This window comes from Phoenix dactylifera, chromosome 16 (genome assembly GCF_051530095.1).
Source record: "Phoenix dactylifera cultivar Ajwa chromosome 16, Ajwa_hap1_PhDact_Kaust_v1.1, whole genome shotgun sequence".
NCBI lineage: Eukaryota > Viridiplantae > Streptophyta > Magnoliopsida > Arecales > Arecaceae > Phoenix > Phoenix dactylifera.
This window is the reverse complement of record NC_143205.1, coordinates 2,476,072-2,498,122: the sequence shown is the minus strand read 5'-3', so window position 1 is coordinate 2,498,122 and position 22,051 is coordinate 2,476,072. Positions and strand designations below refer to the sequence as shown.

The following is a 22,051-nucleotide window of genomic DNA, read 5'->3' as shown; positions in this document are numbered from 1 at the left end:
CCCATGATGAGCCTTGATCTGTTAAACCCAGCAATGCAACATAAATAGAAAATCGAATCCTCTTATTTAGCATCCAAACCAGCATGTTTGGCTAGCAATAGATGACTTTGGAGTGTAAGTACCAAAGTTTAGTATACTTTCTCTAATCCACAACGTGTCTGTTTTCTCTTTCTTCTCTATTATTTTTTTTGTTATTTTTTACCTTATCCCAGAGGAGTTATCTCGTGGCAGTCAGGTCAGGGAAAAAAGCGAGCCGGCCGAGGGGAGATTTCTATAAATATCTCATCTAAGGGTAGCAATTTATGATCTAATCTATCAATTCGATGTACAAATGATCTATTTTAAGTAGATTTGAGTTGAACATAAATAAGTTTGGGTCACAAATCGATCAATCCATCTAGAGCTATTTATTAAATAGATTAAATTTAGATTTAAATCTTTGTTCGGTCTAATTTATTTTATTTAATAATTAAGTCGAGTTATAATCCTTGTAATCTATGTAAGACTTATTTAATCTATTTTTATTCTATTTAATCCGATCTATTTAATTTATTTAATTCCGGTAATAAAGAGATTCCATTTAGATCAAGATTTTTGAGTTATTTAATAAATTGATCAGATTTGAGTTGGCAATTTTTGACAGAATCCAATCCAATCCGATTGCCGCTCCCAATCTCATCTCCGATTTTTTTATTTGAAAATATACTATAATATTTCTCCTCTCCGACACCGCCACGCCTTCTAACAAAATAAAAAGCTAAAAAAAACAGGACAATCGTTTGACGAGTTTTAACGGCCGGATGAGACCGGATCTCTGCGGATGCCGTCGGATCCGTTATCATCCGACGTTCGAGATCTCATCCCACGTGTTATATTCCGCGGAATGGAACCAAGGAGAAAACCAAATATCCCTTCGTCCGCGCGGTTGCGGAGAGAAAACCGAGAAAAGCCCCGAAAAAGGCGAGAAGGGTTTGGGTTTTTTTGCTGTCAATCCCACCTCCTCTCCCTTATCTCGATCTAATTTTCTCTCTTCTCTCCTCTCTCTCGCTCTGATCGGAGGGATTGGAGGTCGATCATGGCGACGGAAGACCGGAGGAAGGAGGCGGAGGCGGAGGTCGTCTACAAGACGAAGGTCATCCAGTTCCTCGGCCGCTCCACCCCCATCATCCTCCAGAACGACAACGGTCCCTGCCCTCTGCTGGCCATCTGTGAGCCCTTTCTTTCTTCCCCTCTATCGCATTTATTTTCTTGGATGCAGAAATGCGGCTGTCTTTCTTGCTCCGTTTGATGTTTTCTGTCTCTCTTCCGAGCGATTTTGATGGAAAAAATTGATTTAGATTGACCTAATTTGGAGGTAGTTTGGTTGTCTGGTGATGATTTTCTTGAATTTATGTTCTTTAGGTAATGTCCTGCTGCTAAGGAATAACCTTAATCTGAGTTTGGATGCGTCGGAGGTCTCGCTGCAGAAGCTGCTTTCTCTTGTGGCAGAAAAGCTGATTGATTCCAACAGCAACGTTCAGGTTACCATCCGTGGATTGATTGGAGATGGATGGGATGTGGGCTGCCATTCAAATTTGCGCTTTTGTGCACTAATTCTTTCTTTTTTCTGCATGCAGGACAAGGATGATGTGTATGTTAGCAACCAGCAACAGAACATAGCAGATGCCATTGACCTGCTGCCTCGTCTTGCTACTGGAATTGATGTTAATGTGCATTTCAGGAAGTGAGCATCAATTACAGCTCTTAACCATTGTCATTTTCACCTTACAAAGCTGCTATCTTTTTTTTTTAATAAATTTTTTATTGAACCCGATATTTTTGCTCAATTACGTAGGATAAATGATTTTGAGTTCACACGGGAATGTGCCATATTTGATCTCCTTGATATTGGTTTGTACCATGGGTGGATAGTTGATCCTCAGGTACTATTCTGTAACACTTGGATTTACTTTGGCTTTTTAAGCTTGTCTTATTTTCAATGTAATCATCTCTCTGGGTTGTTTGACCTATATTTTAAAGAAGCCTGTGTTCTTTTTTTCAGGCATCATTCTTCATGTTTGACATCCTAGTTTAATAGAAATATGCCATTTATTCCTAGTTAATGATGGTCACAATATTAATGACTTCTATAGGTCAACTTATGATCGAGTGATCTTAGTAGAATGTGGAATATGTACATTTTTCTTAGCATGATCATTATCTCAATAATGTGAGGTCAATTTTTCTGTGTTGTGATTGAAATCTGATTAAAAGATGTTTAATTAGTCTCGTCTCATTGTACTCTCAGGATTTCAGGATGAATTTGTTATCCTTTCTATTATATTTTCTTCTCTTCATTGGAATGTCTTAACTTGCCAATGACATATTAAACATTCATCTTCTTAATGTTCAGATGAAAGATATGCTGAATACAGGTTGATAGTATTTTTAGGTGCAGTATTGGAGTGGTCCTCACATTTAAGATAGACAGCTAATCCTATCCAATGCCAAATTTAGTGGATTAAAATGATTAAAAGTCAACACCAACATAACGTACCTTTCATTTCCCTTTAATAACCACTCTTCATTTTGTGTTAGATGATTTAAATAATCATAGTAAATGTAATCTTCGTATTGTAATTATCCTACTTTTTAAATTGTTATCATGCTGATGCCATGCCCCATAAATAGTTGGGAGTTTCTCCTTGGGGGTAAAAGATTTGGTTAACTTGTGAATGGGGAACAATTATCTTTCTTATTGAATGAGAATATAGTTCTTCTCTTGCAAATTACTACCATAAGATAGTTCAATATACAAGAAGATAAATGCTAATTTCTAATTAAGGGTGCATGCTGTAGCAGGAATTATGAAGATACATCCATTTAGGACAATAAATATATTGCTTATCTTTTCATTCACTTTTTAAGTTATTTAAAAAATGGGTACTTGAAATGCTTCTATTGTATATTGGAAATCATTGATAACCATATAGGAATTTTGATACTTTTGAAGAATGGTCAACAACCCAAACTTCTTATTGTACATCTTGATGATAATATAGTGAAATTTCTCTTTAATAATAATTGTATTGCTTGGGAACACAAATCATGATGCGACGTTTTGAGACTCATGAACAAAATTAACTTGCATAATTTGACTGTATGAGCTATCTGAATATAATTAATAGTGGAAAATTTCAATCACATTATTGTCATGACACTTAATTTTTTTTGTACACATTAGTCTTCTTGTGCTGTACTTATTTGGCTAGTTAAATATAATTACTTTAAATATATGCCGTACATAGGCTGCCAAATTACAGACTACTGTGGCATATAACTTGAGTTGCCATGCACATCAGATAAGCTTCTATGGTTTTTCCATTAGGTTACAAGGATTTATGAGATGAGAAGTATGCGAATAGGATGTTCATGCCTGTGTTGGTTGGATGGTGTATTTGGCAATATTTCCAAGTTCCTTTTGTCCAGATATTACCTCCATATGTGTCCATCCTCTTCCTAATTTATTTTACAACTTTACATATATTTATCAAGTTTTCATTGATAAATAATTGTCATGATCCAAAGCTTCTTTTTCCATTTTTGCTATTCCTTAAACACGCGTATAACCATATGATTTTAAGATGATAACTTACATTAACCATATGCTCTGTCGGACAATTTTCAGTTAAGATTTGCATCATAGGTGCAATTTTGTTTCTAAATTGCTAAAAGCTTTGTTCATAGTTGTGCATATACTTAGGACATGCTTGAGTGCAGTTAACTGTCAACCTTCAAGGATCGTTTGCAGCCTGCAGATTGTTATCTGTCCACTTCTCAAAATAATTTTAATATGCAAGTGGGTTTCAACTTAAAAACATGCTGAAATTAAGTGTAGTGACTGAGAGATTTGCCTAGAGTGTACTCACCCACCCTATGAGTGGATTTTGGTATCAAGATTGGAGTTGACCAGATTGTGATTGGTTGCTCAAGTCGATTGTAGGTGGGTGTGGTGAAGTGACCTCTCGAAGAAAATTATAGTAGGATGTGCTTAAAAAGCAGGTGCAAGAGTGAGCTTTTTGAGAGGTTTCAAACCTGATTTATGCTCTAGATAGAAGTTTTCTTCTACTAAGAGCAGCATAGATCTGGGCATGGTAAAATTGTTCCCATCAAAAGGGTTCAACCTATGTAGTTAATGATGCTTAACTAAAGTCCAAGATATATCCTCTGTCCACATTAGTGTTGAGAATAATATAGACCAAATTCAGCCTATATATATATATATATATATATATATATATATATTAGAGAGAGAGAGAGAGAGAGAGAGAGAGAGAGAGAGAGAGGGAGAGAGAGAGAGATGCTTCTGAAAACATTTGGCTCCAAATGTTTCCTAGTCAAAATAAATGAGGAACCTCTCAAAATAAAATCAACACTATTGATCATGATATGAGATGTATAAAATCCTAGGGAACTATTTTTTTTTTTCTTTTGGACTTTGGAGGTGTCTTGCCTATGCATTAACCTGACAAAAAATGGACTGTAGTAATATAGCCAGTAAAAAAAATGTCGTATAAATTATATAATTTGCAATCCTAAACCATTGATCTTGATTTAAATATTTTAAAACATAGGAAAGACAAATTTCAGCTACTTTGCATATTTCTAAACTATAGATCAAACTAAAACATGATATCTTATCATTGAAATGGTTAATTTTGTTTTCATTGGACGCATAGGTAAAAGACATGATTTTTTGATTCTAGCCTATTTAAATGTCACATATCTTGATTAACAGTGCTGATTTCTAGTTTTGAGAGGTACATTGTTTTTGATAAGAAAGCATTTGGAGCCAAGTGCCGTCAGAAGCATCCAAGCTTACTATATACATTCATTCATACATACATACATACATACATACATACATACATACATACATACATACATATATATATATATATATATATATATATATATATATATATATATATATGTATTGGTTAGACTATACCCTGAATGCTACATCCTTGGTAAAAAAATTAATATTATAAAATTGATAAAGGGGCATATGAATTGGAGTTCCACATTGTTGATCATGTTTTGAAGATGCCTAGAAAAATTTATAAATTTCAGTAGTCTCTTACCTATGTATCAAGAAGGTGAAAACTTGTTGATAACAATTGTTTTAGTCTGCTAAAATGCATGATATGACATATTATTTAAAATCCCACTGCATTTATCACAATTCATGTATCCTAAAACATGTATATATTAGAGTTCAATAGATTTTAATGCTTATATCATAGCAAAACATCCTACCTTCACTACTAGAGCTTATTAAATTTGCGCCCACTTGATATATTAGTAAGAGACCATCAAAACATGTGAATTCTAGTTTATAGGCTCATTTTTTTTATAGATTATAAATCAAGAGCATGGATCTCCAATTTAAATAACTTATCTTCAATTTTGAATCAGTAAATCTTTTTACAGACATTTAATATCAATTTTGTAGTCCAACTAGTGTTTTGAAAAGAGTTTGCAAAATAAGGTTAGACAAGAGACTGTATAGAGCATATGCAATATGTTCGAGGCACATATGGGTGTATATGAAGTTAGCATTTTGTAACTATTTAAAAATAAATATAATATATGGAGTACAATATAAAAGAAATAATGATAAAAAATTTTAATGGATGGATAATAGCAACATAAAAGCAATAATGATAAGCATTCTATTCTATGCCGCCATGCACTGCCTCGACCCCTCTACCTTGCCTCTCTCCTTCACCTTCTTTGCCCTCCTCAAGGACCGCACCACCACCTGCTCCCTCCACTAGGTGCCTAGGTCCACACTTAGGCCCTTCCCACCAGCAACTTCAACTTTAACATCTTTGTCCAGAACACTCTTTATCTCTATCTACATCAAGTGCTTCGACCTGGAATGTGCTCACAAGGTGTTCGATGGAATGTCCATTAAAGAAACCCTTTCATTCCCTAAACTCTCTTCCAAATATAAAAAATGAGCTTCCGTGTAAGTCAAATATTGCAACTTAAGCTGCAATGCGACTTGAGTTGCAATGCAACTTCAACTATAGGGCACTAAATAGCCCCTAAGAGGGCTCGCATATGTAATCGTGCGATACCAAGTCGGCCACATAGCTGGCAATGCGATGATGCTAAGTGGACTACCTTTTTGGTCCTGATGCGATATGACGACATATTGTACTGCATATAGGTAATGAGGTATGGTCAAGGGATAGTGTACGCATATGAGGCAATATTTACTACATTTCAAAACATTGGTTCTAACTCATGTAATTTCTTGCTAAGGTTATAATCTATTGAGCTATTGTTTATTTCTTTTTGAAGATCTTTTAAAGAGTTTATTTTTCTTAACAAAAACTGTACTCCAATTCATAGTGCTAACATTTTACTATCACTTATTCTTTGAACTAATATTCATCACAAGATTGCACAAAAATCTGTTTAAGTTTCTTTTGCTTTTTCTAACTCAATCTCTATTATTAATTAACCCTTCTAATTTTTCTTTTAGATCTTCAGAATCCTTCTCTTTATCTTTCTCTCTCTGTGCGTATGTGTGTTTATAAATATATAGATAGGAATGCTTATTCATTAGGCTTTGGCTGCGCAGACATTAGCAGTTAGCCAAATTAAGCTCACACAAGTGCAAGATTTGGGCCGTAGGTAATATTTAAACTTACTCCATCATTACAAATACTTTGAAGTCCCAAAATCAGTTCTCTTGGATTGAATTTGCCCATCATTAACCTGGGCTATGAGCTCTTACATTTGTTACACTAACACTATTGTTACCTCTAATGCACATGAATTTTTGTTTCTAAACCTTTTTATATTAATATCATGATCAATGGTGTGATTCTGCTGGATTTTTTTTGCATTTATAGGCTTGAGGCTTCATATCTACTGGTAGGGTTACATATTTGGCTGTCTCTCCATGTATGCTTATATGTGTGCCTCTGCATGCCTGGTGTGAGCAAGCTTTTGTGTAATACATAATTGCAAATGCATTGGTAGAATTAGTAGGTGACTTTCTGTTGTTCCTTCTCCCTCTTCTCCATAAATGCTTCTATGTGCTAGTGTGTGCTCGGTTTGCATGTGCTTGTGTAATATGTTATTCGTAAGCAAAGATATACCTCTATCTATGTGTTCATGTGTCTATATGTACGTGTGCATGCATATATAACTGCATAATTGCAAATGCACTCTATTGTATTTTTCATGTATCTCTTTTTTTTTTCCTTGTTATCTTGAATTATTTGACTATCCACTCTCATCTGCATCCATAATCCCATCATTGTTCATTCCATAATAACGAAATTTTCTCTTGTGATCCTATATTATTCAATGGCTATTTGATCTTGTTGCCTAACCTCAATGGTTCCTATGGGCTTGACATTTCATTGGTTCATTCTTCATCTTCTTTTTTATTTGTCTTAAGGTTTTGCTATCACAGTCTTTTTGGGTTATGGTCCCCTAAGTTTCACGTTGAAGATGTGTGCATTTTGTCATTCACATCTCATCTCAAAAGCATGAAACATGCTTTGTGTTTCCTGTCTCTTGATCCAGCAATTTCTTACTTTTATTTTATGCTCAACTTGTTCTAAGTTTCCAAGCAGGCCACCACAGACCATCTCGACAGTGGTGGTCAAGATGCATATTGGTGGATTTTATCATTAAATCCATGTCCTTAAATCCATCTGCATATCTTGCTCAAGATTGGTTTTCTTTTATCATATTTTTGTCTTTTATTAATATCATCTTCCACTTAACCTTGTGAGCTGACCTCATGATTTTCTTCTCTTGATATCACAGAGCTGCCTCCGACTATCCTATTTTGTGCTTGTAGACTTCATTTTTCCTTGTTTGTTCTGTTCTAATTAGGTTGCTCAAATTGGAGCTTTTCTGTTAGTGCAATTGAGGGTTTATGTAATTAACTGGACTTCAAAAATTGATCTGCTTCATCAAGTTGACTCCTGCCTATGGGGAATGATGTCAGGTTCTAGGAGGTGAAAGAAGGGATGCAGGCAAGCCATAGCTTGACCTATCTATACTCAATACTTGGTCCAACCAAACCACATGCGACCTAATCTAAGTTAGCTTAATATGCTACGACAAGAAACAACGCAATCTTATCCAGCCAATCAAAAAGCTAAGGCAATCAAGATGAAACTTGGCTAGCTAGACTTGATTTTAGTTGATATTAACTTTGGTCACCAGCGTCCCAACCTTAAACAAACACTTGAATTTATATACTGCATATAAAAAACACTCTCAGTGGAACAGTAGTTCATTAACCAGTGTTGCTGCTTTTCAGAGATACATTGGATCAAACAAGTCTCTAATGCACTTGTATTTTTGCCACCTATTCACTCATTTGTACTTGCTTGAGGCATTTGAATGAAGTTAGCATGTTTTTCTCTGTCTCCTTGAGATTTATGAGCAACTATTTTGTTCATATAAGCATCTCATGCTTTTTTCATTTAAGTTTTGCTTCAAACTGAATGATTTTTTTTACCATAATCCAAGAATCTTTCTTGCCAGCAACAATTTTTATCAGTGGCTTTCATTTTTGTACATTGCCTGCTTGCATGCTACTTGCATTATTTGCTTGCAGCTTTGCCTTATTTTTCTGTACCTGATCTGTCAAGAGTAATTACAGAGAGGTCATTGATGTACAATGGCAATTACGTTGGATTGGACATTAGTTTTAAGGGAAAATTTTGGTTAAGCTGAGTTACTGTTCTTTCCCTTAATAGCATTAATATCAAGGTTTGCATCTTGGTACAATGTCAGTAAGCCCGGTACGGGGGTCGGTTCAGCGTATCGATACTCAATATGCCCCACATACCCTGTACTGGTTCGATATTGGTGTACCGTGATTGATGGAATTATATTGACAGATATTTGCTGTTATCCAGGATACTGATACTGCAGCGGCAATTGGGTCCAAGTCTTACAATACACTTGTTGGTGAGCTTGTTGCCTTCGAAGCAAGGAAATCTGAGGGTGAAAATAAGAGCGTGCAAGAAGAAGACTCCATTGATTTTGCTGCTGCAACAACTGCGACATTAGGAGTTCCGTCGCCATGCCTTTCAAGAGGTAGATCATTTGACGATCATCCAGTCTCAACCTCTGTTGACCAAAGAAGAGGGAAAGGTGACATGGAAGAAGAAGAAGAGCTGATGAGAGCCTTGAACCTCTCTAGATCTGAAATGTCCACTCCAGTTAACGTTTCCATGTCTCCTGTTGCTGATTGGAGTAATCCATCTCCTAAACTAGAGGAAAGCACACATCAGTGTTCTGGATTGGGAACTCATGCTGATTCTTTGGGGGTACAAAATGGAGCTGAATCTGAAAAGTTGTATCAGTCAGACTCGTTTGCACCACAAGTATCCAATTCATCCAGTGACTGGAAGGATGATGTCACAGCAGAGGATGGGTCAACCAGGGCTGGTTCTGGATATAACACTGGTCAGTCAATCTCTGAAGGATCCACGAAACTTTTAATATCCAGTGACTCAAAGGAGACTGTAAGGACTGATATGTTAATGCAGAAAGTGGATCCACCTCTGCTATCTACTGAAGAAGATGGTTCTGACTGGTGCTGCACTAACAAAGACCTGATGATTGCTTCAGGAGAGGATCAATCTGCGAGACATGATAAGCCCACTGATAATCTGATTGATTGCAACTCTGCAGTTTTTTCTGATCCAATTGCCCATTGTTCTGATTTCCTTTCCTCAAATGGAAGAGAAGAGCTTTCTGATGTTTCTGAGGCTGTCAGTTCAAGCTTTGAAGGGAGTGAGCCCATATATGAAGGAGAAGAACGCATTCTTGAATCTGTACTTATGACACATGAAAACCAAGAGCCAGTCTATGAAGGTGAGGCAATTCTTGCTGAGCAGGCTGACAAAACAGAGGAGGATAACAGTCCTAAACATTTGAACGATGAGGTCACTCGGCACCAATGTAAAGGAGTCTTTTGTAGATTTTTATTTTCTGACCCTTTTTACTATATCTAAATAACTCTTGCATCTGATTTGATACTGTTGCAATCATTTGTTTCCAGGGCAACTGATAAAAAACTTTTTGGAAAATAATGCAAGCCAATTGACCATCTACGGGTACATGCTCATTACTATCTGGTCCAGTTGCTTTTGTTACTAAGATATTAATGTATGAAGAAAAGTTATATTCTTGTAAAGTTGTCTCTTGTTTCACAGCCTATTTTGCTTGCAAGAGGGGCTTAAAGAAAGAGAACTTTGTGTGTTTTTCCGTAATAATCATTTCAGCTCTATGTTTAAGGTACAATCAAGCACTTATAATTCTTTATTTCTTGCTTTTACTTGTAAGAGTTCTCTTTGTTTTAGTGATATAGTGAACAGGATGGGTATTTAGTAGTTCAACTTGTCTAGTCAAACCTTACAATTTTGATATTTTTTTTTTGTAGTTCAATGGTGAACTCTATCTCTTGGCTACTGATCAAGGTTATATTAACCAACCTGATTTGGTGTGGGAAAAGTTAAATGAGGTATGCTATATATTTTTGGTATTTGGGTATCTGGGCCCATGAATTTAGTATGCATTTTCTTTTTCAATGAGAAGTCAGAAGACTAACTTTGGTTTATTTACAATTGTCGCCTTGGTAGTTATTGTTTTAAATTTTCTTTTAATTTAAATTGTAATGTTCTGTAAGAAGAAGCATGTTCTTGATTTGTTCTCTTGAAATGTTCACAAAAGGTAAATGGAGATACTGTTTTTATGACCGGTAACTTCATGGAATTTAAGGCCGAAAATCAAGTCAATGACTCATGGAATGAACAGAATGCCATGACCAGTACTGCTGTATGTATTTTCCTACTACAAATTAAGATCGATTTAGTTTTCTTTTTAGTTTTACAATCAATGAACAAAATGGAATTGATAAATTTTTTTTATGCAGGATTATTTAGCTTCTCTTGAAAGTTCATCTCCATCAAGTTCAACTATAAAGTATGTCTGTTATACTAACTAATTTACTTTTGAATATAGTGTATTTGTGTCACATAGTCAAGTAAGATACAAATTTGAAGAGCATTCTATATATATAGCATGTTGACTCCATTAGTTTATTATTGTGTTTATCAAATTATCAAATTCTGTGGTGTATCACTATATCTTATAGGAGTAATCATGAAAGGCTGTATTTTCCTGTTGTATGCTTTGTATCACTGAAATTTAAGCTCTCATAAAAACTAGTTTATGTCCGAAACTAATTTATAGAAAACCATATCTATTATGGTTGACCATGTAACATTTATCTGGGATCAGTTTGTTGAAATGCTAGTAAAGGCTAAACTCATAAACAAAGCAAGCAACTTTGATCCTTGCTCACAATTTGAGGCACTTAAGTTCCCCTTTCGTTTGACCACCCCATGCAGATGCCTTGTCATCATAGGAGATTTGTTTTTTTAATTTTTTGGTTTTAAATTTGATGTACTGCCATAATTTCTTCTTTACTATTTAGTCTTGTAACTGGGGCATCATTAGCTTTATTTTTGCTAAATTGACAATATGCATAGTTCTGTAGCATATAATATCTCATTATTATTGAATCTGTGGACACCATGCTTTCTGTTTTATATGATATCATCATAATTATTGGGTTTGAAACAATACCCTGTAATGTGAAAACGATACCCAAGCTCCTCCTTTGATATGGTGGTTTTTCCTAAGGTTAGCTGAACTAGTATCAGGATTCGTACTACCAATTCATACTAGTTCGGTACCATATCGACACGGTACACTGAAACCAGCACACCATTTTTTATTTTTTTAAATTTTTTAAAGATTTAATAAAAAATAATTATTTTTTATTTTTTGAATGATTTTAAGTCTTTTGATGTTTCTTGATGTTTTATTACCCTAGTACACCCCAAATGATGCTTCTTGACATTTTGGAGTAATTTCTTGAATGATGCTTGTTTTTGAGGGGAGAGCTATCTTACCATGTTTTAGGTTGGATCCTCCTTTAATCGTTGAAATCACCAATTTTTTGGCGAAATAGGGGTGGGGGGGTTTGAAAAGGAAAATGAGCCTTCTCAGGCCTCTCTATTATTGGAAGAGGAGGAGGGAGGGGGGGGGGGGGGGGTTTCTACTCCAAATTGCCCGATTCAGAGTGGTTCATGCCATTTTCTGTAAATACTAGCCGAATCATGCCGGTTCCGTGCTAGTTCGGTATAGTATGGGGTGAATTGGGCGGTTCGGCCTGGTTTGGCAGACCATGCTTTTACCCCTTCTTTATGAGAATCCAGTATCCACTAGATCAATATTTCCATGTCCGAATGAGTTACCAAATATGGAATGGGCTGCATGGGAAGTTGATACCCATTGCCACCTTCGAATTCCTAGTCTATGATTATAATAAACATACTTTAAATTCATTAGAAATAAACATATTTTAAATTCATTATTAACATCTATTATTTTTAAATTTAATTTGTAGATAAGAAGTTCAAAGTTTGCACATACACTTATATTGTTATATAACTTTAAGTTTAGCCTAATTTTTCTTATTCTAAATATAAAATTTTCTATTATTTATAAGTTCTATTTTATGAAATTTAATTATTATTTGTGCTAGTTTGAGTGCCTTTATCATTACTATACAAAAAAAATTATTGGAAATTAGTTTTCAACTCTCTTACTTAATTTTCTATGTATTTAATTTTAATGTTAATTTTACTAGAGAAAACTTTAAAAACTTTTGGTGCCTTCTTTTTCTTTAAATATGTAGATCCAAACCTAATTAAGAACATATTGAAATTGTTCTCTTTTGGGTACATTTTTCATGAAGTTGAACATAGTAATTTTGGGGAATAATTTGGGTACTTCGAAGTCCTTGCCCAAAACTCTTTGATAAGTTGTAATTAATTTAAACAACTATTTTTTAGATAGTACTGTGATTTTTATCTAAACTGCTATTTTTTAAAACAAAATATAGTTCATTATACAGATCCAGAATGGTTCATGGCAGCCTGTCCCATATACATTAAACTTGTATGGACTTGTTTATGGTCGCACTACTCTACGGTTCCTTATACTTGGGTTGTTAAATATGGTACCATATGATAGTCCGCAATGGTTCATCAAAATTTGAGAACAACTTATTCCTGATATAAGGGTTTTAATGTACAAGCACATCAAGCTGTGGAAAATCTACAATAGCACCAATTTTATTATTGAGTAGTAATTTAGATTTTATTTTTTATATTCACTGAATTTTTCAAACTTACACTTAGAGGGTTCAAAGTCTGGTCATTTTAGTTGATTCACTTGCATAATAATTTATGAGCTCAGCCTATGTGAAATTTCTAACTAATGTTCTATTGCAGTTATATATATTTTAATTCTAATATATAGAATTAAATGCTTGATTTGACTTTGGAAAGAAATTCCTTATTTTCCCTTGTCTCTGTCTTATAATTTTCTTTTATTCATCCCTCTACAGTTTGTTATTTTCAAGATCTGAAATGGTCAGATATGTTAATACAAGCGGTCTTTTCCCTCCTTGCTTCCCCCTCTTTCCTTACCATATCTGTTGATTTTCATCTTCTAGATGTTTTCTGCATTAGAAATGAGACAGATCTGAAACGAAATTTGATTCGAAGCTGTATTTCATTCTTTTGGTTGTTCCTTATGCATCCAGTTATCCATTGCTGTCAGCTTCCCCAAACAGCTAGCGGCCTAAAAACATTGAATCTATCTCCATACAATCTATTCGAATTCTTTTGGTTCAAATCTAATGTACTGCATTTATGGACATAAGAACTAAGAAAACCTAGAAATCTGATGTACTGCATTTATGGACATAAGACCTAAGAAAACCTAGAAACCCTATGAATCCTCTCCACTGCAAGATTATGGAACCTTGATACATTTGTCATGCTCATTGCTAGGTGTGCCTTCAGTGCTTAGATCTCCTTAAGGGCTATTATTCAAAACATGTCCATTCTTGAAGATGGGTAATAATTAACGATTTTATATCCTTTGATTGTGTTCAAAATATTCTGGACCTATCTTTGCTATAGGAACCAAAGCATTTACCTTGGCCACTACAACTGTAGTTAGATTCTGCTCCTGTTATGTAGTTCAGTATTGACATTCCATAATCTTGCTGCTCTCGGTTCCCCATTTTGATACTAAATCCAAACTCAAGATCAAAAAATGGAGTGCAACCATCACTAACATAATCATCATGAAATCCATTATCATATGCATCGCCACAACCATTATTGTTAGCCCCATCAAACCCAGCTTCATTGCAAGCCATGTTCCTCATTGAGTTGCTTTGGACTAAAATTCTTCAGTATGTTCTGCAAGCGGGAGCAAGTATTTGTAAATCCTGTTTATGTTGTTTTTAGCATACTCGGAGAAAAACTGGAATGTTATGAACAGAAACATGAGATGGGATATGAAAATTGCGTTCCCTATAGGATATCTTTGTAAATTTGTTATATAGATCTGCTGGAGAAGTTTGTCTGCAAAGTTACTGGGGCACCCCTAGTATTTATTCTTGTGTAGATGTTTTGGTAGTTAACCAATTAATGCTTGTTAAAGGTCAAGTAAAGGGCTAATGATGACCTGTACACTTGTAAAATTACAAAGTGAACCCTCGTCTTTAGGTACATGATAATAAATATAAAGGGTGTCTGGAAAATTTCACCGCCATCTGCAAACCTATCAAATATGTCTCATGCATATTACTGTAAACCTCATTAGTGACAATCATAGTTGGGCTATGGATACAATAGTGGTCAACTTCCTAGATCCAATGCACCTGGTGTTCTTGGGGCCAAGCAAACCAACCTTCTATTATCAAATACTGCCAAGGCCGCAAACTTTAAACCATTCCATGGTAGGCTCCACCGCCTTAGAACAGATTGAGGCATAATCTACCTTGGATTCAGACTTTGTGATAGATGCATGCCGCACATATACCATGTGCCTTCTGACTGTTACGGGTTAACATGTATATATTGATTGTTGTTTTGCCAATGGCATATTTTCTATATCAATGGTTGGTTTCTTTGGTCTTAATGCTACTCCCTGCTACTACCTGTGATCTCTCTCTCTCTCTCTCTCAACTTAAACAGAATGATCTTGATATTAGCTTTTTGCCTTTCTTTTTTATAATCCTCCTGTGATTATTATCGGGCAGTTCTGACCTGCAACTGGCGATTGCGCTTCAACAACAGGAGTTTGAACAACAGCCTCCATGCCAGCAACAACAGCATCCACAACAGCCACCTGTTACTGTTCGTCCAAGGCTTGTCACAGGTCCTCAGGTACATGCCTTCTCTCACATCATCTGGTGTTTTATGCTTTCAATTGAAATATCAAAAATTCATTTGCAAATTACATATGTGCTCTTTTTTGGTAGTTTGTGTTGATGAGATTTGTTCTGTTTGATTTTGAACTTGCTAGGCCTAGTTGTGATTCTTTTGGATGTCTTGAGGCATCATTTTGGGAGGTTATATATCTTTGAGTACAAGTTGTGACCACATTTTGAACAATTAAGTGAGAAATGATTTGAAGCATAATTCTTTCATGTTCCATCATCTTCCAAGCCCTAATGAGAGATCAGATCTCTTAACCTTTAGTAGGAACTGTTCTTTTTCCCCTGAAATATGCATTTTAAACTTAATTTACTTTAGATTGGACTAGTCTTCGGCAACCCCAATGGTGTGTTTGAGCATGTTTGATTTTATATATTGATGATGTGACGAGGTTTGTTCAAATTTCTCCTTTTTTTCATACAGTTTGCCTAGTTTAAGTGAAAATTCACATCATAATTTTCAAATCAGACCTTCTAAGGTTAACGGTTCTTTAAAAAAGTTGCCTCACTATGATAGAGTCTAACATAATAAGGAAGTAGCTGATGTTCATGGTTGGTGTCTCGTAGTCTGTGTTGTTGAAGTGGGAAATAGTACTTGGTGTGATTGTTATACTAGGAGATGCCAAATGATGATATTTGGGCCAGTCACTTTTGAGTTTTATATAATATCATATAATTTTTTATATTATCAAAAGCTATATACTCAGAGTTAAATTTAATATATATTTTTTTGTTATCTAAATTGTAACACCTTTTGTCCTATTATAGATGATACCAAACATTAGTCTGACATCATGAGACATCTATGTGTAATCATGGTGCATATGCTTGCAATTTAAGTCAAGAATCACCTAGATTGTGTCAAATTAGCCAAGAACCTATTGAGAACTTAGTATGGCTTGGATCGTCTGCTAGACTAATTTCATATCTGAGTAGTTAAATTTTGAATTAGTTAATGCATTAGCGAGTTTTTAAGCATTGTTCCACTCTTGACTATATTTTCTTTGAAAAGAAAATAATGGGGACTGGTAGATAATAGCATGAGTCCTTTTACATTTATCTTTTTGGCAAGATCCCTTCTGAATCAAGGAATCAAGTCTTAAAATGCAAAATTTATTATATCCCCTCTAATATCTGAACTCTTTTTTTTTTCCTTTTTTGCCTCATCTTATAATGATGACAAACTGCCGTGTGGGCAAAAGCAGTCAATTTAAGTAGATTAGCCATCTAGGCATTTTTTTTGCATTTGGTTTTTCATGATGGTAAGTTGCATCAGTACGAGTATACAGAAGAGTGTTATTCTTTTTTGATTATTATATTGGAGTTCCACCCACTGTGTCAGAATTTGCTGATCTGAGTCACAACTCAGCTGAGTTAAATCAGACTGGCAAAAACCTGGTTCATCGGCTGGACATCATTACTTTTTGATGGATCAATAGATTTTGCAAGTCTATGGTGCATGGGTCTCCTTGAACATTTAGTCATGCTTCATATAGGACCATCAATTTTTTTTTATTATATTCACGTAGAAAATCCTTTTTCATAAGATTTCCACTAAAGTATTCCTTGTCGTGCACTCAGATATCCATGTAAAAGTGATGTGGCTTAGCTTTGCAGAAGTGTTATATTCCGGTTTTATCTTATATTGACAATTTAACACTCTTTTGAGTTTTTTGATTAGGAAGAATAAAGATCATGGTTAGAGATTGCATTTATTTTTAGATCCCTTATTTTCGATTATGTGAACATTCATATAAAGTATGTTGGAAATATTAATAATGATCAGATAATAATAGTTGAACACTAGTCAATCAAATAATGATTATGGATGATTGGAAGTCAACTAGCTTGAGTTTTTATGACCTCTTTACCAACTCTGTTCCGAGTTGGGTTTTGATCTATCATTCTACTTTGCAGTTAAAAACTCCATGTCCAAATGATGTTCTGGATCCGGAAGATGAATGGTTTTTACATAACATTTTGAATCATATCATGGAGACAATGTTGTTCATATAGAAAAATAAGTGTTTTTCTTTGTATCTTAACAGGCACCCAGGAACTCCAGTGCTTCACAAAAGAGTGAATCAAAAGCCAAGGATAAGTGCGTTGTGATGTGAGAAACACATACGTTGTAAATGATTGTGTACACCAGTGAAATGTATTACAAACTTCAAGTTCAGTTCTAGTGTAAATAAGACATCATGGAAATGTTTCTAATAAGGGTCCAAATCTATAATGCATTTTACACGAAAATCTTTCTCAAAATTAGGTGAATTCTCGACCTTTGCATACGCCTGTTCGGCATGCAACACTGTAAGACAACCACAATGCATGCAGCATCTTTTCGCTCCACAGCTCAACTTTACAGCTCTTCAAATTGGAAGCTATAACCATTCAATGTAACAAAAAAACTGACTTGAATGGTCAGCTACCGGAGAGATTCCAGGAGGGGGTTCCATGGTCATCTCTTTGATAAACGCACCATGCAAGTTCTGATAAATAATCATGGTTACAACTCCATCAGACCATCAACTCTCATGCTTCATGCAAGCAGCAACAATGGCTATCAGTAGTGGGTTCTTCTTGAGGCACGTCATGAAATCATCTCTACTGACAAGGCCATCGTTGTCAACGTCAAGTATATGGAATAGATGTTCCAACTGCAAAGAAAAAAAAAAATCAGTAACCACTAAGGGGTAAAAAAGGCATTTAGGTGAAACCAAAGACTAGTTTCTCCAAAGGCATTAGCTAGTTTCATGCAGATTTAGATATAAATGCAGTGATAGCCAGGAATATTTGTTGGCACTGTTATATTAGTTCTCCGAGTAAGGTATGCTCACGTTTTCACTTGTGCTGGGTAAAATTGATTGAATGATGTCTCCGAGCTACATCAAAGAGGCAGCTGGATTAGTGAGATTATAAACGTTCAATCTAAAAGGTTGCTACCGGAATAGAGCTTGTTACCCTTCTTTCAGAAATTTGAGCTGTATTCATCTCTCTGCAGTTATTAAAAGCTGTTTCACAGGCTCTCCAAAATAATGGCTGCTTCCTGATTTGTGCTGATCCGATCAAGAACTGCAAGTTATGCCATATACAGTATTGCAGTCATTTACCAGATTTTAAGCTACTAACTAAATAAGAAAGACCTACCAGTAAAAGGTAAATTAGAAGATACAGATGTTTAACTATATGTGACCTGACAAATGCAGTACTACAAATAGAAAGATTTTAGTTAAAAAGGAACCAAATAATCATATTCTAAAGCCAAAATAGCTGAAAACCAAGTTCTCCTATATTTACTGTATACTAAGACCATCTCAGTTTCAGTTACTGAAGTAACAGAAAGCAAGAGATGCAACAGATAAAAATCAGTACTCAAATTTGTGTGGGCAAACTAGCAATAGGTTGACTACAAGAGTTTGATGCAAATGACCTATCCCTGCTTATATTAATTGATAAGCATTTCTAAAATCATTGTAGTAATCATAGACACCTTCCATTAAAAAGTAACTTTTGGATATCTACTTTGGCATTAAACGTAAATCCATAAACACAATTGGAAATTGCTTGTGTCAGAGACCGTTATGTAATCCTAGGATCCTGGTTGACATTTTTTTCCATATTTTCTTCAAGGACGCTTATATCGATCGGGTTCTGCAGGAGTTCTGCCCCTTGGGTAGGAAGTGGTGAGCAGCCCGTAAGAGCAATGGTTGTCAATGGTGTGGAAAACCTCCAGATGCCTAGATTCTCCACAACAAAAAAATATAGTCAGCCAACCATATGAACTAAAGAGATTTCCTACAACCTCCTTATCATCATCCGCTTCTTCAGGCCATCAATCAACTTTAATGCTCCCGCAGTACTGCTCCTACTTCCTCTGTACTTTATATCTTCAGACCTTAACAAATAACCTTCAAATATTTTAACACTGGCAACAGAATAAAACTCGTAGGGTAGATAACAACTGCAACAATTTTGATGGCAGCATGGCAGCAGAAAAATCCACATCTGGCGCAACAGTTCTCACCAGAACCAGCAGAAAGAGCCAGCGCTTGACTAAAGTTTAGTCAAATAATTAATTTTCTAACTTAAAATTTTAAATGTTATGATGCTTGCCCGTCAAAGCCAACATCATTATGAAGTACGATAACTGTTCAAAACATGAATTGAATATATGAGAAGTTTGACAACTGCTATTGGAAGATTTAACTTTTCCTCTATATGTATTTAATTGGAAGGGATTATGATAGGGAGCGAAATCTTTTGACATGCTTGGATTTTATTTGAAAGATGAATGAAAGGTTAGACAATGTAAATCTTTTGTTTCTTCTGTACAGTTACGCTTTTACCATGTTTAATATGATCACGAGGAAATGAATTATACATTGAGCTTACTAATAGCTTGTTAACTTGAATTGAATGGATAACAGAAACATTTGACGACGTAAATCTTCTGTTCTCTTCCATATAAAAAAGTTATTTTACCATGTTAAATATGATGACAAGAAAAATGAAATATATGTTGAAGTTACCAGTACATATTATGGAAACTATTTCATGAGTAAATCCATCAAAGGGCAATTTATAATATATAAGGAACATATCAGAAGCAACCCAAAATTAACTCATTATGTGGTTTAAACTTGCAGCTTCCCACAACTTTTTAAGAAACTTCTAGACACCTACAGAATACAACTATGAAGAAAATTAACAATATTACCTGACGAAATGTAATAGCTCCCTCCTTTTCCACATCAAAATAGCCAAATATCTGAAAAGAGAAAAAAAAACTTTGGCTTTAAACCAGACTTGTGCAGAAGCAGACAATAGTAGAACGATTGATAGAGAAGAAATATATTAAGGTATGCATGTAAATTTATACAAACTAATTAACTAAATTTTTATAGCAGAAATATATAGATCATATAATGCCAAGAATTGTTCTGCACCTGAAATGATTAATAACATTATGATTCTTGTAGAATCTATGCTATAGCAAATAGCATGAGTTGAGGTCTTTGGGTCTGCCATTCAAGTTTACAGATGAGCTGGCCTAGGTGGAATCTCTCTCTCTCTCTCTCTCTCTCTCCCCCCCCCCCCCCCCCCCCAAAAAAAAAAAAAAAACAAAACTATGTAACCGCTGCTCATCCTAATCCCCTCTCCAAACTATCTTAACTGCAATTGCTCTCCCCACCTCTCCAGCCAATTTAGTACGACGAGTCTTAGCACTCACAACCACTTTCCTAATCTCATTCTTTCACCTAGGTATAAAAAATTATGTTTTGTACTTACTGGAATTTATTCCTTTTACCTTTTGGACTATGTGCACTGCAAGTGCCAATAGAATAACATGCAAATAGTTATATAGTACACACACATACAATGTCTGATTGGCCATGAAGATGCATTCTTATCTCATCATGATCTGGATCCATGGGACCTTAATTCAAATTGGCATTTGCAATACCCCTTCCCGTCAACATTCTGGGGCACAACTTAAGAGCGGAATGCTAATAAACGAAAGGATGTTCTATTTTTCATGTATTCTTTCTATAATGTTATAATATAATCCACTTCTCTAGGCTACATTATTTTGCTAGGTGTCATATCCTAAGCATTAACATAGTATGCTAAATAGTAGATCAAGCAAGTGTTTCAACCATTAAACTCTTAATTGCCAATGATAATTGTAATAAAAATTTTAAAATACAATTGTTTAGTATAATATCCTGATAAGATTTAATCTACAGAAACTGTAGTTGCAAAATGTGAAACAAGACTTGCATGCATCATGTCAGCTTTGACAGTGCTTGGGGATGGTGGGGACTAAAGGACCAGGGGCAGAATGGGTTTGAGTTGGGCTTCAGCAGCGAATGGGAAAGGGGTGGACAGTAAAAGTTGGGCTGGTGAAAAGAGTCGGCAATGGGGATGGGTTTGGAAGAGCAAGAAAGCAATGTTGAATGAGGGTTGTGAGTGGGGGAGGTTTACATGAGATACGTTTGACCAACACCAAGGCGACTAGTTTTAGGCATTAAGGATGTCATCATGATTGATGATGTGGGTGTTATTGTGGTGGTCAAAAACATGATGGTGGAGACAGAAGATTGGATGGCCAGTGGCCAGAGGTACAAGGATGTTATGGTAGTTGATGGTAATAGGAGTGAGGATGACAAAGTTGGGGATCACAATTGTGAGGTAAGGAAAAGGTGGGAGGCATGGAGACTGTCTGGTTCACTGTGACTTAACTCCCCAGTGGTCTATTTGTCTAGTATCTTAGAAATTCAATGAGAATATTAAAGCAAAATGCACAGAAAATTGCATTGCAAATCAACAAAACATCTATCTCTGTCCCTGCTTTTCCATCTTTGCCTCTAATATATACTATGTGCCGCCAATGTCACAATCCATTCCAATAGCATAGCCAACATTTCTCATTCTGGCATCAAATCATCGACAATCTCATCAACCAGCCCCCTCTCAAGCTCTTCATCAAGATTTTTAATAATATTATATTATATTATATTATATTATATTATATTATTTATTTGGGAGGGATGTTTGGCATCACCAAAGTCAATGTGTCATGTGCAAGTCTTGTTTGGCTTGGTTCTATTTATAAATAAAGGATTAAATGATACTCAAAAAATGCTT

General features: G+C 35.2%; 2 protein-coding genes across 8 annotated transcripts in view; one reads left to right on the top strand and one right to left on the bottom strand.

Moving 5' to 3' along the window:
* The first annotated feature begins 880 nt into the window (after positions 1-880).
* LOC103710635 (FAM63A-like protein (DUF544)) lies at positions 881-17,653 on the top strand. Of its 4 annotated transcripts, none has more exons than XM_088712614.2 (13): positions 899-1,208; positions 1,402-1,520; positions 1,617-1,723; positions 1,835-1,922; positions 8,943-9,993; positions 10,094-10,148; positions 10,248-10,329; positions 10,475-10,555; positions 10,765-10,869; positions 10,967-11,016; positions 15,261-15,350; positions 17,318-17,364; positions 17,449-17,653. In XM_088712614.2, the coding sequence occupies exons 1-12, from the start codon at positions 1,076-1,078 to the stop codon at positions 17,319-17,321; spliced, it is 1,965 nt and encodes a 654-aa protein (XP_088568740.2). In that variant the 5' UTR covers positions 899-1,075; the 3' UTR covers positions 17,322-17,364; positions 17,449-17,653. The 4 variants fall into 4 exon arrangements, with proteins under 4 accessions (XP_008794673.2, XP_088568740.2, XP_088568736.2 ...); XM_088712610.2 differs by having other exon boundaries at positions 15,224-15,350; XM_008796451.6 differs by lacking the exon at positions 17,318-17,364 and having other exon boundaries at positions 881-1,208; positions 15,224-15,350; positions 17,449-17,620.
* The window catches only part of LOC103710636 (calcineurin B subunit-like protein), a 30,723-nt gene continuing 26,184 nt past the window's right edge, over positions 17,513-22,051 (bottom strand). For 2 of the 4 annotated variants that reach the window (XM_008796452.5, XM_088712615.2), the window contains 4 exons: positions 20,121-20,171; positions 18,365-18,475; positions 18,241-18,285; positions 17,513-18,060 (listed from right to left, as the gene is read on the bottom strand). In XM_008796452.5, the coding sequence (XP_008794674.2) occupies positions 17,929-18,060; positions 18,241-18,285; positions 18,365-18,475; positions 20,121-20,171 (339 nt within the window). In that variant the 3' untranslated portion in view covers positions 17,513-17,928. Of the gene's footprint in view, positions 18,061-18,240; positions 18,286-18,364; positions 18,476-18,980; positions 19,299-20,120; positions 20,172-22,051 lie in introns of all 4 variants that reach the window. The other 2 variants (XR_015974058.2, XR_005507100.3) reach the window with 2 other exon arrangements.

Excerpts from the sequence above, each read along its gene's own strand:
- LOC103710635 (XM_088712610.2), top strand. The coding sequence starts at position 1,076 with ATGGCGACGGAAGACCGGAGGAAGGAGGCGGAGGCGGAGGTCGTCTAC. Across the intron at positions 9,994-10,093 it reads TGAGGTCACTCGGCACCAAT|GGCAACTGATAAAAAACTTT; the intron begins GTAAAGGAGTCT and ends ATTTGTTTCCAG. Across the intron at positions 10,556-10,764 it reads TGTGGGAAAAGTTAAATGAG|GTAAATGGAGATACTGTTTT; the intron begins GTATGCTATATA and ends TGTTCACAAAAG.